Below are 17,609 nucleotides of genomic sequence, written 5' to 3' on the forward strand. Positions count from 1 at the left end.
TCCACCTCACTGAGCCTGGTTGTTGTATTTTGGTACAATCAAAACATGTAGCCAGTCCTGGCAATGATTACACCTACAGAAAGCAAATAAATGGTACATAATATTGTTGATGAATGCTTTGGAATTGGAAAATATTACAAAAGGTTGTGGAAATGTTTCAATATCAAGTATTACATTTCTCTGGCAGAGAATTTGCAAGTATCTTGTGAGTAACTACTTTTAGCAGCGTGACATTTCAAAGGCTGTACTTCCACAGAGGAAGGCTGCAAAGGCCTTTGCCCATCATCTGTGACCGATGAGCTGGCCGTCAGACATCCCTCTGACTTCCTTGTTTTGGATGTGTGCTTCCCCTCATGATACACACAAGTCGTGTTTGTTGTCATATGCACTAAATCAGGGGTCTCAAACTCAATTTACTTGGGGGCCACTGGAGCTAGGGTCTGGGCAAGGTTTTCCAAAAAAAAAAAAACACATTTATTAAAAACAAAAAATTTTAAAAAACTTCACTTTGGTTTCGATTTTCTACAATAAAAGCTCTGATAAAACATTCCACTGTTCTCAAATATTAAATATTTTTCTGCACAAAATAAGATGAAAAATAAATGAACAAATCAAGAATAAAGAAAATCAATCAATCAGTAATAAATAAATAAATATAATAATAATAATAAAACAGCAAATAATAAAAACTTAAGAAACCACATATAGTTGGTGGGTAGACAAATTATTTTTTTCAGATTAAAATGAACAAAGCATTATTAGAGCCCTGTAGACATGACAAAACACGACTATAGTCACATTTATACTCTTTTTATTTACAACATATTGCGCAACTGCAGGGTCTTGAGACACATGCTAACTCGCAAACTAGAGAGCTAGCGACCTAAACGGTAGCCTTCAAGTTATTTCCTTTAAACTTAAATCACCAAAAACTTACCACTTCCACACGGATAGGGAGGATAACTATTAACAGTTATTTAACCTTTAACATGAACATTAATCAAACGTAATAATTTTTTCTGGGTACATGATACCATACAGCATCCATATCAAACTTGCGTGGGCCGAAAAAAAATAAGAAAAAAAATCAGTCATTTTATATAATACAAAAATAATAAGTAATTTGCCATTTTAATAATAAGTAATTGGCAACATGGAAAAAGTATTATTTAGTATTTCTGCCTGGGACAATTGACGCTCGGGAATCATCAGCCTTACAATGAATGAAGAGAGAGACATCAAACTTTCATATCAAGGCGGGGCCTCAAACTAGTGTCCTGCGGGCCACATTTGGCCCGCGGGCCGCGTGTTTGAGATCCACATTGGTGTTTTCCTATGAGCTATTGCTTCAATTCAATCATATTTCCATCAGTCGTAAGTGGGTGTGGCTTATATTCAACTGCGCCCATTTTCCAGAATTTCTGGTATTGACATATTTACCATAGCAATATAATATTTGTTCATTGCAAGTTGCGTCCACATTCTGGACACACAAACATGCACAATGTGTCCGATATAATTGTCTTGGTCACTTTTTCTTAGGCTTTTTTGTGTTATAAATAGGAAGAAATGCATCATTCATTAAAATGATGATTGGGTTGCTTTCAGGCTTCTTCCCAGAGTCTCTTTGATTAAATGGGTTTACATTATAAAAGAGGAACAAGATATTGCATTTAATGTTGTGTAATTAAACGACCCATCAATCTCACAGGTGATGTATCGTTTTACATGTTGAGCATTTGCTCGTCAAACCGAATGTGGCGCTTATATCGGATGTCAAGATGATAATGTTGCTAATTCTATTTCACTAATTAGTGTTGCCTTACATGAGCACCGCATCCAAGTGGACTTTCACAGCCGTGGATTAATTACATTTGTGCTCTATGGATTTGATAGGTGGCCAAATCTTATGTTCTTCTGAACGTTCAAGAACAGGAGGACCCACCGTGGGCGTAGTTAGTGACCGAAAATGAGGCGGAAGAAGAAAAAATAGAAAGAATAAATCGATGAAAATGTGAATAACTGTGTGTGAATGCAGCAGGTACTCTAGCTTGCATAGTAAGCACTTTAAAAAGGGACTGCAGAAGAACCTTGGTTAGCGTTCACCCTAGTTAGCATGTTTTTTGGTTAACATAATAAATTTACACATTTTTGCCTTGGTTTCTCCGTGAGAGGCAGGGTACACCCTAGACTGGTGGCCAGCCAATCACAGGGCATATATACGTAGACAAACAACCATTCACACTCACATTCATACCTATGGACAATTTGGAGTCGCTAATTAACCTAGCATGTTTTTGGAATGTGGGAGGAAACCGGAGTACCCGGAGAAAACCCACGCATGCACGGGGAGAACATGCAAACTCCACACAGAGATGGCCGAGGGTGGAATTGAACCCGGGTCTCCTAGCTGTGAGGTCTGCGCGCTAACCACTCGGCCACTGTGTAGCCTTCATATAATTTATTCATTCATTTTCTACCGCCTTTCCTCACGAGGGTCGCAGGGATGCTGGAGCCTATCCCAGCTGTCTTGGGGCAAGAGGCGGGATACACCCTGGATTGGTGGCCAGCCAATCACAGGGCACATATAGACAAACAACCATTCACACTCACATTCATACCTTTGGACAATTTGGAGTCGCTAATTAACCTAGAATGTTTTTGGAATGTAGGAGGAAACCGGAGTACCCGGAGAAAACCCACGCATGCAAACTCCACACAGAGACGGCCGAGGGTGGAGTTGAACCCGGGTCTCCCGCTAACCACTCATCCACTGTGTAGCCTTCATATAATTAATTCATTCATTTTCTACCGCCTTTCCTCACGAGGGTCGCAGGGATGCTGGAGCCTATCCCAGCTGTCTTGGGGCAAGAGGCGGGGTACACCCTGGACTGGTGGCCAGCCAATCACAGGGCACATACGTATAGACAAACAACCATTCACACTCACATTCATACCTTTGGACAATTTGGAGTCGCTAAGTAACCTAGCGGAATGTAGGAGGAAACCGGAGTACCCGGAGAAAACCCACGCATGCAAACTCCACACAGAGACGGCCGAGGGTGGAGTTGAACCCGGGTCTCCTAGCTGTGAGGTCTGCACGCTAACCACTCCGCCACTGTGTAGCCTTCATATAATTCAGTGTAGGTCAATATATGCTAGGCTACCTGACTAATATTACAGGTGACAAGGTAAATTAGTGTCATATCTGCGCACCAAAAACGGCCTTGAGGCCGCACTTTGGACACCCCTGCGTTAATTGTGAGCTGTTGACATTCAGTTCCTTGGGAAAGATGGTGGCTTCCTGCCTCTCTCAAACTCAGTCATTTCAAGAATGTCTGACAGGAACTGGGAGACCAAGGATCTTGACTTCTCCTCCACAAAGACCAGAAGATGGTCTCTGTCCATGCATTCGCCCGTCTATCTTCTCGTTCATCATGAAGCCATCTATCGCCCTGTCAGGAAGTGTCGGGATCCAGTGCGGCCGCCAGACGTGAGCCGCCGTCAGGTTGGGCCTCCCCTTTACGAGGGCCCTCTCAGAGCCGTCCTAGGGGTCCTGTCGATGCCTGGAGTGCCATGCCAACTCAATCTTAGTAGCGGACAAAGTGAAGAGAGCGGGAGCCGTCCCATCAGTCTCTATTACGGGACAGTGTAGTTGCTCTGCTGTCGTGTTCCTGTGGTACTCCAAGGGAGATGCTGTCTCATACATCATCAGTGAACAATGGGCCTGGCTGGGGGGGGGTGCGGGGGTAGGAGGTGGATCCTTCCTGCCCCAGACACACATAGACCCGCCCACACTGTCATACACTTCACCCCCTTTGCTCAAGTTCCGCACTTTGGAGCAAAGAGTAATACTCAACTTGAGGGTCGTTTGATGATTATCTACAACAGGTGGAACGAGAGGAAGACTAGTTCTGCTCTGTATGGCGTATAAAAACACCGTCCAAGTCCACCTAATATAGCAGCCCCTGGCTTTTGAATCTGATGAGGACATTAGCATTGTAATGGGCAGCTGCGTTGACTTTACAGTAGCCATCCGCCCTCCCCCGTTCACAGATGACACCATTCCTTCAAAGAGCCATCCCTATTGAAATATATATCTAACCTCAAAAGTCCACACTTGATTATGACCACATTTGACTGATTGATTGACAAGCCGTCCCTCATCATTTCACGCTTAAGTATTCGTCATTTCGCTCTATCATGGTCTTTCAATAATATTAAATAAAAATAAAAATATTTTTTATTAAAAATTTAAAAAATAATATGTGTTCATATATTCATTCATAATATAATAATATCATCATGGTTGAATATGGTCTATTATCAGCCAAAAAATAATATTGTAATAATAGTCATAATAATTATATAAGGCAGGGGTCTCAAACATGCGGCCCACGGGCCAAATGTGGCCCGCAGAACACTAGTTTGAGGCCCCTGCCTTGATATGAAAGTTTTTTTATTTTTTTTTTATTATTATTTTTTTTTTGGATATGAAAGTTTAATGTTAGTGCGGCCCGCGCAAGTTTGATATGGATGCTGTATGGTATCATGTACCCAGAAAAAATTATTACGTTTGATTAATGTTCATGTTAAAGGTTAAATAACTGTTAATAGTTATCCTCCCTATCCGTGTGGAAGTGGTAAGTTTTTTGGCTATTTAAGTTTAAAGGAAATAACTTGAAGGCTACCGTTTAGGTCGCTAGCTCTATTTTAGCATGTGACCCTCATGAGGAAAAGCGGTAGAAAATGAATATAATATAATATAATATAATATAATATAATATAATATAATATAATATAATATAATATAATATAATATAATATAATATAATATAATATAATATAATATAATATAATATAATATAATATAATATAATATAATATAATATAATATAATATAATATAATATAATATAATATAATATAATATAATATAATATAATATAATATAATATAATATAATATAATATAATATAATATAATATAATATAATATAATATAATATAATATAATATAATATAATATAATACATAACAGTGTCTATTCATCAGAATGCTACTGGGCTAGCCAATGTTGGAAAGTGTTTCACATGTGTTGTAACATTGTCGTCATTACTCTTCATCCAAAAATCTCTGCCAGGTGGTCAAGGTCTGTAGCTGAACCATGAAAGACTCAGAGAACACAGATTGCATTTGTTGTTATGTGTGTGTGTGCGTGTGTGTGAGTGCGTGTGTGTGTGTGTGCCTGTGTGAGTGCCTTGCTTTCTAATATCTGACTTGTGGGTACCAAACATGCAACAATATTTGAATGGATTTTTAACCTTTCTAGCTTGCCTATGTCTGGTTTTCTATGGTAACAGCTTTAAGATATAGAGGTAGATAGACGTCACTCTTGTAAAACTGATTCTCCCATCCATGCATCCATCCATGCATCCATCCATGCATCCATCATTTTTCCCTTATCCGAGGTCAGGTCGTGGGAGCAGCAACCTAAGCAGGGAAGTCCAGACTTCCCTCTTGCCAGCTACTTGACCCAGCTCCTCCCGATGGAGGCCAGTTGCGAGACATAGTCTCTCCTGTGTGTCCCGGGTCTCCCTCAAAGCTGTTCTACTGTCCAGATGTTCGCTGGACACCTCATCCGGCAGCAGTTCTACCTCCACTTTGTCCTGGATGACAGTGCTTCTCACCCCCCCCCCCCCCCCCCCATGCACGCTTTCGAGTTATGAAGCATTTCTGCACAAAACAGCCACATTATGATAAATGAAAACAATGTTTCTAAGCGGGAAAAGAAAGTATGTTGTTGTGAATGTCATTCATGCAGGCGGCACGGTGGTCCAGTGGTTAGCGCGCAGACCTCACAGCTAGGATACCAGGGTTCAATTCCACTCTTGGCCATCTTTGTGTGGAGTTTGCATGTTCTCCCCCGTGCATGCGTGGGTTTTCTCCGGGTACTCCGGTTTTCCTCCCACATTCCAAAAAACATGCTAGGTTAATTGGCGACTCCAAATTGTCCATAGGTATGAATGTGAGTGTGAATGGTTGTTTGTCTATATGTGCCCTGTGATTGGCTGGCGACCAGTCCAGGGTGTACCCTGCCTCTCGCCTGAAAACAGCTGGGATAGGCTCCAGCACCCCCGCGACCCTTGTGAGGAAAAAGCGGTAGAAAATGAATGAATGAATGTCATTTATTTATTTCTAATGCCAAGCCGATCAAGAAAGAAAAAGAATAAAAAATGCTGTAATACACACATATGTTGAACAGAACGTACATTTCATACATCTGATGAAATGACTTTATGTATGCTCACTCCAATTCCTTGTTTCTGCATAAAGAACACTCTTTTGATGGGAAGAACAAACATTAGCATTGGTTCTGTTCTTCTTCTGCTCCTCATCAATTTATGCAGACATTTTTCCCGCAAGCTAATAAAAATTCATTTTTGGCAGAGGCTGTTAGCCTTCTTTGATAAACTACAGAGTCGTCTTCATTCTTGGTAGACTGGGGTCACGCGGGTCAACAAATAAAAGGCTCTCATATTCCCAACAGTGGAAGACAAAATAATAGCAACTCTGATTTGGGCAAACAAGCCGCTTATTGACTGAAGACAAAGGCCATCTTGACTGGCCGCATAAAGTCATCTATAAGCAGCAAATATCTGCCATTTCATTGTCTCGCTATGCTAATTCTGGAAACAAGAATTTGTGTGTGCGTGTGTATGTCTTTGTCTGCCAATGCTTATTCATGAAAATATCATAACACTTTAAAGAGTTTCTGTATGCACCATACATTCATATATCATGTGTACCTATGAATTATTCTGTAAAAAAATAGCATTCTCTTGTATTTCTATGCCCTGCCTGATGACGTTCTCCCCATTCCGAGGGTCTGGGCTGCAGCTATAAGGAAGGCATGTCCGACCTCGCTTGACTCGTCCACAATGTCAGTCATGCACATTTTAAGCAGTCAGGGAATAATCTTGCCTTTATGTCCCGAAGCGGCGAGAAATACAAACAACATCTCAGTTAAACAGAGGTCGTCACAACTTTGTCTACAGTGAAAAAAATGATTCAAATTTGTTTATATTCAACTTAAAGCCTGTTAATTAATAGCCTGGTAATTCTTCACTTATCATTTCCATTTTCTTGTCCTAATGTGAATATATATGACAGGTCAAAACGTGCATTATTTCTGCAGTATTTAATCGCGGGGAAGGTTATGAGAAACAGTGGCAAATAGACATAGACTTTCTTTATTGTCATTGCACAATAACACAGCAGTGAAATGTTGTTGCCTGGCTCCCGTGTAATAATAAAATTAAAAATTAAAAATTAAAAATTAAAAATTAAAAATTAAAAATTAAAAATTAAAAATTAAAAATAAATAATAAATAATAAATAATAAATAATAAATAATAAATAATAAATAATAAATAATAAATAATACATAATACATAATACATAAAACATAATAAATAATCATGTGGAGAATAAATAGATTACAATACAATTGTTATTGTACAATTACAATATGAACAATGTACAGCATAAACAGTAATTAAGTAACAGTAAATAAAACCTTGCACCAGTGATGTGCAGTTAGGCTTCCGTGTAATAATAATAAATAATAAATAATAAATAATAAATAATAAATAATAAATAATAAATAATAAATAATAAATAATAAATAATAAATAATAAATAATAAATAATAAATAATAAATAATAAATAATAAATAATAAATAATAAATAATAAATAATAAATAATAAATAATAAATAATAAATAATGGGGAGAATAAATAGATTACATCAACATGAACAATGTACAGCGTAAACAGTAATTAAGTAACAGTAAATAAAACCTTGCACCAGTGACGTTGCAGTCAGGGCAGGTGAAAATAAAAAAATTTGCTTCTTTCCTGATGAAATGCCGGGCAGGAACCAAGATGAGGCCGCTTCTATAGCATCTCCTCTCAGCCTGTCTACCATCTGAGTGCACTCCGCAAGTGCACTAAGTTGGATCACCAGTTCACCATTTTCTATTCGCCTTGTCTTCATTGGGGTCGCAGTGGTATATGCTGGAGCGTATCCCAGCTGACTTTGGGCGAGAGGCGAGGTCCACACTGGACTGGTCAAGATCCTCAAACAAATTAAAATATTTGTCAGTGCCATAAATGAACACAAAATGCAGGAAAATATTTCTTTCTGGTCTTGTGGAAAATAGTTGATTACACCATTATTCTTACACATTGTATACCTTCTTCCTTTTGTAGAAGTCAAAGACAGCTAAATGAGGGTGGAAGGATGGCTTTTTCTTCCCAAGGCCATCTTTCTCAATGACAGGAAACACAAAACAGATCACATCATACATAATACATACACATCATACACAATATGCACTCGTTGAGAAAAACACAGGAAACAAAGATGATAAAATGCTATTCAGACCTGAAGCAAAGCACCATTGTGCCATCGGTTGAAATGTACAGTACATGTGAGTGTGCGCTGGAGTGGAGTGCGCTCAGTGTGTGCTTCAAGCTGGTGAGTCACACGCTTGTTTCCGAGTGTTTGTGACTCAACCCCAGTGTTTTGTTGTTTGGTGAACCATGCTCACTTCCTTTTGCTTGCAGAAAGTAGCGACAGACTGATAGGTCGGTCATTTCTGATGACCCAATACGTACAGTATTGACCTTTTTCAGTTCACTAAAGCCATATTACACAACAATCTCATTTTAATCCAAACTACAAAATAATTGTGACTCATGGCTGCCTGTGCATAAATGGTCATTGGACCCTCTTATCAGAAATAACTTCCCCCAACTGAAGGGCAACAATGCGAGTGCTGTGCAATATGGTTATTTGTTAAAATAAAGACACGGTTTGCACTTTCCAGTTTTCATACTCTTCCAGCATGAAGCCTTTTGAAGGTCATGCCACAGCAAGTCTACATTTGCTTGTTCTTCAGCCGTTCAGAGGTGGACTTGCTGCTGTGTTTTGGATCATTGAACTGCTGCACAACCCAAGTTGCTTCAAGCTTGAGGTCACCAACAGATTTCAGCAAGTATTCCAGCTCCTGAAGCGGACCATCACACTACCACCACCATATTTTACTGTTGGCATGATGTTCTTTTTCTGAAATTCGCCGCTACATTTACGCCAGATGTAATGGGACACATACCTTTTGTCTCACCAGAGTATTTTCCCAAAGGGGATCATCAAGATCCACCTGTTCACTGAAACCAGAATTAGTAACATACAGTATGTTAGCGTGATGATATTATATTTTTGGGGTGAAAAAACACGAAATTTGTGAGCGTTACTATTGGTAATTGGTCCTGGACCTGAGCTATGTGGAACGTATATGCTGTGAAATATAAATAAAACCATTAAATGTACTAGAACCAACTCTGTTCAATCCTATTCACTCTAAAACGAGTCACTTATTATCAGGAAAAGGAAATATTCTGTCACTATACATCGCCCTTTAAGTGAAAGGAGGCCAAGAGACAGGAAAGGAACGTTGAAAGAAAAAAATAAAAAGTGATACCGAGTTCAACGGCCTGCCTGGCCTTCCTCTTTGCATTTGTTGTCGTTCTCGGGGATTATGGGATATGTAGTCTGAATGTGTATATCACAGGTATGCTTTTTGTATGTTTTGGTAACATTCACAAAGTTCCAGATGGTGACGTGTTGGTTATTTTGTTATATTGTAAGAAAGAATAATAAAATGATGCAGTTTAGGATAAAATTGTATTACACTACGAGTATGTTTTCAATAAAACTCTAAGTCCCATTATGCTTTGCGTTTGCTGCGCAGTCTCAGTTAGCACAAACAACATAGGATAGTGAAAAATGACCAGAGGAAGGATAGTATTTCAGGATGAGATACTGCTAAATCACCACAAAAAACACATTTTTCATGTGAACCCTGGTATTTTAACCTCAAGAGCGTGGACCCACTGGCTCCGGGAAACCTTTCTTAGCATCGAATTAGCTGTTAGACATTCGCAGGGTTTTATTTGCGACGGAAAAGGTGCAGCTTGATCCGTTAGTTTTTTTTTCTGTTGCAGAATGCCGCGAAACAACAAAACTCCTCTCATTCAGAAAATAGCAAAACAAGCTTTTATGACTTTTAAATTTTTAAAATGTCCTGCCAAGCAAGATAATAGCATATTTGCCGAGAAACAGGCTGAACTCAACTCTTTGGTGACGGCTCTCAGGGCTGCGGATCTGAAAATCGTCCCCCCGGAAACCAAAGCGACATCTGGGACGACGGAGCACCAAGCTTCCCCGGTCACCTACATGCATATTTGCGAGACGGAGATGTTCAGCATGGGCGTGTTCCTGCTCAGGACCGGAGCCTCCATACCGCTCCACGACCACCCGGGCATGAACGGGATGCTCAAGGTCTTGTTTTGGAGTTGTTTACTATTCAATTCTATCAATATGGTGGCATGCAAAGGGACAGAACTTGATCCTGTAGTAGCCCAGTATCATGTACTGAATCTAAGGGAACTTTTTAGCATGAAATAGTGCTTTTTAACATATTACACGTACAGGCAATGTGGCCAATTATGCAAATTAGACGACCTTTTCCCTAATGGCTTGTCTGAGCTTTGAGATGACGTACTTCCGGTTAGGTGGATGTGTAGCAGGTGTGTTTTGATATAGAAATCAATCACATTGGCCCTCTACTGTTTCCTGATGGTGAAAAATATTAATATAAACATTAAATGATGCAGGCCTCCATCCTGCTTTTTCAAACATTTACTTTAAACGACAACCGCTTCAGTACCAGCCATTTTAAACTATTTTCAATGATGTTTCAAGGCACACAGATCATTGTGTTCTATGGAGATATAATTGTGGAACCTATTTGGTGAGACCAGACCAGCCTTGATCGCCATGAAAAACAAGTTTTGATTGCAGGATTCTTTCATTTTCTACCGCTTTTTCCTCACGAGGGTCCCGGGGGTCCCAGCTGTCCTTGGGCGAGAGGCGGGGTAGACCCCGAACTGGTCGCCAGCCAATCACAGGGCACATATAGACAAACAACCATTCACACTCACATTCATACCTATGGACAGTTTGGAGTCGCCAATTAACCTAGCATGTTTTTGGAATGTGAAAACCCACGCACGCACGGGGAGAACATTCAAACTCCACACAGAGATGGCCAAGGGTGTAATCGAACCCTGGTCCTCTTAGCTGTGAGGTCTGTGCGCTAACCACTTGACCACTGTGCCGCCCTGTTTCTAATTTTAATAGACCCTTGTGAGGACAAGCGGTAGAAAATGAATGAATGGATACTGTTTTGGCTACAGCCCATGACAAGCTCGAACCCCGACGTCACTTCCTGTCCACTTGGACCACATTTACTGCAACACACACAAACATGAGTCTTTTATGTATAAAAAGTTGTATTTTCTCTGATCATGAAGTGTATTGGACACGTCTGTTTCTCTTGTTGAAGGTCCTCTATGGCAAGGTGAGCATCAGGTGCTTCGACAAAGTAGAGTGTGACAAACCTGTCAGTGCGGCCCCACCTCAGTTCGATCCTCCTGTGCCTCCATTGCAAAAAGATTCTCTACGACGCTCCGTTCTCCGCTCAGTAGCTGAGTACTCCGAGACCAGCGGACCGTGCCTCCTTACGCCTCAACGGGATAACCTCCACCAGATCGACGCGGTGGATGGGCCAGCCGCATTCCTGGATATCCTGGCACCTCCGTACGATCCGGACGATGGACGGGATTGTCACTATTACAAAGTTCTGCAAATCCAGGTTGACCCAGGAACAGGTGAAAAGGGTAATCAGGAGCATCAGGAAGACCAGAAGGGGAGAGAAAATGAGATGTGGCTTTTAGAAATCTCTCAGCCAGAGGACTTCTGGTGTGGAGGAGAACCTTACCCAGGTCCTGTCGTCTCGGTTTGAAACCTCAAGACCGTTGGAACTATATGGTGATATCCTAAAGCACTGTAACTTACTCCTCAGCAGAAATTCAACTCAACTTCCTCAAGTGGCTTAGTAACAGATTATATCGTTATGTCGTTTTTGCTTGTAGACTATGTTGCCTTGTACAAACATGGGAATGTAATCAGCCGACTAGCAATTTGAAAATGTGACAGAATGGCGACAGAGGTGTATAAAAGCCAAAGAGTTTTGTAAATTGTGGTGGCGGTGGCTCAGGAGGTCAGAAACCGGAAGATTGGCGAGTCGATCCATCCTCACTCCCTCCACCCAGTCACTGTTGTTGTGCCACTGGGCAAGACTCTTAACCCACCTTGCCTCCAGTGCCACCTACACTGCTGTATGAATGCAAAGGAATGTTTAGTGGTGGTCTGAGAAGCCGTAGGTGCAAATTGGCAGCCATGTTTGCGTCACACTACACCAGGGCAGCTGTGACTACAGATGTAGATTACCACCACCAGTGTGTGTGACTGAGGAGTGAATGAATAATGGCTTCACTTCATTGTGAAGAGCTGCATAAATCTAATCCATTATTATTATTATTATTAAATGAATTAAGAGTATGATTGTAAGCATATTTAATCTATACCACATACCGAAAAATCAAAGCATTAGTCCACTGGACAAAAAACACACTCAAAGCCAAAGCTTTAAAATAAAATAGATGCAATTATTAGTATTAATGTAAGTTTTTTTCTCTTTACATTGTGTATTCCATTTGCTGTATTTCTATTATGTGGCATCGGCCAACAATAAACAAGTGTTTTAATTGCACCAGCAGTAACCTCTTTATCTCTCGTTAAAAAAACTAGTTAGAATATAGAACCAAAAAAAGCAGTTTTGTGTGTGTTAATGATCCGTTGTCAGGATCAGGCACAAACATAATGACATGAAGTGGCTCATCATGCACATCATGTGAGGAACACCGTCTTCACTCTAACATTATTCAGGACAACTCAATATTGTCAGCGTTATTCCAATTATTGTACGACATGACTTATATAATTCTGTGAGTTTCTTGTGTTTTTGTAGTCCTTGCTTTTTGGATGCGCAGTAGAATTAGTGTGACGGCTTGTCTGTCAGCTTTCACACAATGATGAGATTATATATCTGTGTTTTTTTTGTTAAAATATCAATGTATAACACCTTCAACTCTTCTTATGCACACGCTGTACACTGTGTTTACTTGCGTTAAATATTTGGCTGCAGCAGTAACATCGCTACATTTCCTTAGCATTCTACACTGTAAATATAACCATTAAAGTAAAGCTTTAAACCGGACTCAAGTTGTTGCGTTATTATTGTCATTGTGTTAAAGCCATCAGGGACTTTTTATGGTATTATACTGTAGAACCTTGGTTAGCGTCATTCATTTGGTCAGACCTTTAAACCATGACTTTATGATCACACCACACGGCAAATAAGTACAACATTTAAAACATATTTTTACATTTCACTTCTCTGCAACTGCAATTATAAGGTATTTTTCTATCATGCACATAAACATTATTCTTATAATGCGCAATAATAATAATAAATCCTGTGTATGAAGCATCCCTTTAATATATCTCCAACACACATTACAACACACTGCAGTATGTATGAGTTGTGTATTTACACACCATTTTTGTTGTTTTACAAGTCCACATGTACAGTATTTTATTCAACACAAGACAAAATGAGTACAAAAATAGAATGTCTTTACATATTAAAAGGAGAAATATACATTGCATTAGAAGCGTCCTTAAATGAGAAGACACAACAAGGCACTGAAGGGGGAAACGTGTGTTAGAAGCAACACCCTTAAATAACTTCAATTATATATTTTTTTTTGCCAAATGTTAATTCCCCTTTCTTTGTTAATGATTGGCTATTGTATGTTCAGTAGACTGTGCGGGCAAAGTGCAATTGTGACAGTCGTCCTGTCATTTTGGAGCAAGGGTTGTGCGCAATTACGCGCCTGAGTCTGAGCCGCGTGCGTTTGGCGAGAATAGTTTGATGACCGAACCGCTGATTTCTTGTTTAATTGGTCTGGTGAGGTAGTGCGTAAAATATCCCACCTAGGAACAAACCGCATTGGTTGCGCCGATGCCGCCTGCGCGCTCCAACGCCGAGTTCCCGCAGGAGGACGACGAGGAGGACACGGCAGAGGACTTTCTCTCCTTTTGCCTCAGGTGGATTTTCGTGTGCCTTTTCCGCTCGTCGCTACGCGCGAACTTGCGTCCGCAAAAGTCGCAGACAAACGGCTTCTCCCCCGTGTGCGTGCGTATGTGCGTGGTGAGGTGGTCGCTGCGGCTGAAGTTGCGCATGCATATCCGGCACTGGAAGGGCTTGTGTCCGGTGTGGATGCGAATGTGTCTGGTGAGCTCGTCGGAGCGGGAGAAGCGCCTGTCGCAGCCCTCCGCCGGACACGGGTACGGACGCTCGTGGATGGGCGTCTTGCTGGGTCTGTTCGGGTATTTTCTAGGGCGCAGAATGGGCCTCAGTGGCAGGTTTTGGGGGCTATATGCGGTGGGGAGCCTTGGTTGGGCTCCGGCTTCTGTGCTCGGACCACCTAGAGTGTAATTTCTGATCGTGTTCAGCGGGGTCAAGGGTGGCGGCACACGGAATGTATCGAGCGGACATGCGCCGAATGGTTTCCGGTCTTGGATGCTTGGAGCGTGCATGTCTCGCTGACAAGCCGGCTGGAAGAAGCCGGGGTAGTCGGGGATAATCGGGAAGAGTCCCGGCGCCTCTTGACCGCCGTGCGGCTTAGGGGAGGAGTACGGTGGCGGGTATGAAGTGGAGAGGAACGCCGATGGATCCTGGTACACTTCCCCGCAAGCGGAGGAGGAGTACGGCGGTGGAGGGGAGTAGAGCTGATGGTGCTCCATCTCGGCTTGGTTGTGGTGGGCCGCAGCCATGGTGCAACTTAAATTCCCGCCCGAAAAGTGACCGGGGGATCCAGCGGAAGCCGGGGAAGCGGACGACGAGGTGGATGGAGGAGGAGGAGGAGGAGGATGGGCGACGTTGAAGATACCCGAGACGATGTTGATGACTCCTTCGGGCTTCCAGTTTGTGGGATACTGGGAGTCGATGGAGAACTTCCCCATGTAGGTGAAAGTCTGGTTGCGGTGTGTGGAAGAAGAAGAAGTAGAAGAAGAAGAAGAAGGCTGAGGGAAGCCGCTGGCGTATGATGAGAGGTCCAAAGAACGCCTCTCTGCGCTCATTTCTGCGCTCATTAGGGAATCTGCGGACCAAATGAGGTCATTAGCGGAACATCTCGATGATGATGAATGACACCGGGAGAACTTTGAGGTGGTCTTACCTGCAGTCACGTTGATCTGGTCGTAATGGGCCCCCAAGTCAGAATTGGGAAACACAGCCACCGAAGTGGGCAATCCGGTGGTCATGTCCTCCACGGAGTACACGCTCTCGAACCCTCCGAGATTCAGAGGCACCTTCTCCAGAGTTTTAGCCGTCATCTTGGAGCAATTTTTTTTTTTGCTGTGACTTTAAGGACGCCGCTGCACGGCTCCGTGGATCTGACACCAAACTTGAAGACAAGTCCTATTATTATTGGGGACAGCCGGCCTGACTCCGGCGCGTATAAAAGGGAACCCTTTTCAATGTCCTCGCTACGTCATTTACCAAATTTGGAGTGGGCGTGGGGGGCGGGACTGCGGGTGCTGATTGGAAGGGAAGCTCCGTGACGATTGAGAATAAAAAGAGCCACTTCCACGTCCACGCAGGACGTTCCAGACAGCAAAATAAACACAATTAATACTTCATAGAAACCCACAGCGATTCATTGATTTATATATTACTTCTGAGTTCTTCTCCACAAGACACTCGGTAGCTCTAAAAAGTCCAATTCCGGTCCAGTGTTCAGCCCATAAAAGGTTAAATCCGTTGCGACGCCTCCCTATTTGGTTTCGATTCCGGACTGTCATCGTCGGAAAGTGACGAGTTCTGCCGAGTGGAGCGAGAGAGAAAGCCCGTCTAACCACAGTCAAATTAGACGGACACATGAATGGAACTTCTTGATGTTTGTGTCATCTGACAGGAAATAAAATGTATGCTGTTTTGTTTTTTTTGTAACCATAAATAGAGGGAGGGGTAGAGCTATTTATAGCTGATAACTGTGGCTTTCAACAGCGAGTATAGCACCGAGGTTACAATAATGTACTCATTTTCTGTAGTTTGGTTGTTGTTTTTCTAACTGATTTAATGATAAACTATTTGTACACACACACACATACACACACTTCACCCTGGTAAATTCCCTTAGTAGGTGGAGAAGCCACATATCACCATACAGAACGCAGTGTGGTGAGTGGTGTTGTTTCCATGTTGTGTTTGCGTACACTATGTTTGTGTCGGCCTCATTCCGCACATCAAGCTATTCAAACTGTTTGTTTGTGTCAAATTCACTTAGTTAGAACATCAAACTATTGTAACTAATTTGTTTCTTAAAAAAAGATAATAATAATATGCTTCCTTCCCTAAGAAAACCAACAAACAAAAGTTGAAAATGCTTAAATCCTGGTTTTGGCAGCCATGAAGTGTTCATGTAAATGACTGCTAGCACATTGGCCGGCCATATTAACAAAGGTGTCCCATTGTATTGATGGGCCAATGATGCTTCGCACCTGCAGGGGGCGCCAGAGAGCCTCCCACGTTGACAGACACCCAAGCCTACAAACACTATTCCTCTTTGGGACTTTTTAAAGGGAGCTGACAGAGTTTGAGGAATTACAATGGAGTCAAGAAAGGAAGCAAATGGGATGCAAAGTCTGCTTTGTTCATCTGCTCAATTTTCCTGGTAATTATGTTGTGTTATTATATGAACATTTATGGAATACTTTGATGTAAAATAATCTATTTTCAAACAATCATTAAAGTTTTCACTTTTGGAAACACTGTTTATCACACAGGGTTTCCAAAGGGCGACCCGAGGGCCATTTGTGTGTTTTAAAAAAATATATAATTTCAAACAAACAAAAAAACAATATAATGAGAATATAATAATAATGATATTATGAGAAACAAAGAAAACAAGAAATAAACATGCTTGGGGAAGTGGTTATAATTTAACGCAAATAAAGCAGAAACAGCAGGAATGGTGAAAAAATGCTGTAATTTTTATAAATCGTAATATTAAGAGAAACAAAAAAAATAGTTATAATTTTTGTAAAAGAGATCTAACATTATGGGAATAAAGTAGTGACGTATGTGACGTGAATACTAACATATGGATAATTCCGATAGCAGCTCTTCATGCTCTAACGGTGATCCTCAGTTTGATACCCAACAATTACATATTATTTGTTCAGATTTTTGTCATTTGTTATGCCAAGTTATGGACTGCACAAGAAGGGGACAAAGGTCAACCGAGCCTGATTGGTCTGTGGGAAGAACTCCAGTCATGGGAAACAATGAATAGATCAGCCTTGCTGTCATTGTACGACCTGGTACAATAAAAGGTACATTTGTTTGGACAGATATCATGATGATAACTAAAATAGCCCATAAGCGTTTAGTGGGTGTTTACATCAATAGCAATATACAGTAGCTTTGTACAGGAGATACAATCATGTTTGCATGAATGCAATGGTGCATGGGACCTGTTGTGAATAGTGTAGTACTTTGGCTTGACTGC

General features: G+C 41.3%; 2 protein-coding genes across 2 annotated transcripts; one reads left to right on the plus strand and one right to left on the minus strand.

Moving 5' to 3' along the window:
- Positions 1-9,820: 9,820 nt before the first annotated feature.
- adoa (2-aminoethanethiol (cysteamine) dioxygenase a) lies at positions 9,821-12,848 on the plus strand. Its single transcript, XM_058061690.2, has 2 exons — positions 9,821-10,407; positions 11,474-12,848. The coding sequence occupies exons 1-2, from the start codon at positions 10,072-10,074 to the stop codon at positions 11,930-11,932; spliced, it is 795 nt and encodes a 264-aa protein (XP_057917673.2). The 5' UTR covers positions 9,821-10,071; the 3' UTR covers positions 11,933-12,848.
- A 664-nt stretch (positions 12,849-13,512) lies between these two features.
- egr2b (early growth response 2b) lies at positions 13,513-15,504 on the minus strand. The gene is made up of 2 exons (XM_058061882.2): positions 15,276-15,504; positions 13,513-15,197 (listed from the first exon to the last, which is right to left on the minus strand). Exons 1-2 carry the CDS (start codon positions 15,430-15,432, stop codon positions 14,029-14,031), a joined length of 1,326 nt encoding a protein of 441 aa, XP_057917865.2. The 5' UTR covers positions 15,433-15,504; the 3' UTR covers positions 13,513-14,028.
- Between the last annotated feature and the right edge of the window lie 2,105 nt (positions 15,505-17,609).

Source organism: Doryrhamphus excisus, linkage group LG2, assembly GCF_037039965.1.
Source record: "Doryrhamphus excisus strain RoL-2023G ecotype Guam linkage group LG2, RoL_Dexc_Guam_v1.1, whole genome shotgun sequence".
Classification (NCBI taxonomy): domain Eukaryota; kingdom Metazoa; phylum Chordata; class Actinopteri; order Syngnathiformes; family Syngnathidae; genus Doryrhamphus; species Doryrhamphus excisus.

What these genes read in the sequence shown, in the direction of transcription:
- adoa (XM_058061690.2), top strand. Translation starts at nt 10,072, where the DNA reads ATGCCGCGAAACAACAAAACTCCTCTCATTCAGAAAATAGCAAAACAA. An exon ending in GCATGAACGGGATGCTCAAG is followed by an intron (nt 10,408 to 11,473) that starts GTCTTGTTTTGG and finishes CTCTTGTTGAAG; the next exon opens with GTCCTCTATGGCAAGGTGAG.
- egr2b (XM_058061882.2), bottom strand. Translation starts at nt 15,432, where the DNA reads ATGACGGCTAAAACTCTGGAGAAGGTGCCTCTGAATCTCGGAGGGTTC. An exon ending in CCAGATCAACGTGACTGCAG is followed by an intron (nt 15,198 to 15,275) that starts GTAAGACCACCT and finishes TTTGGTCCGCAG; the next exon opens with ATTCCCTAATGAGCGCAGAA.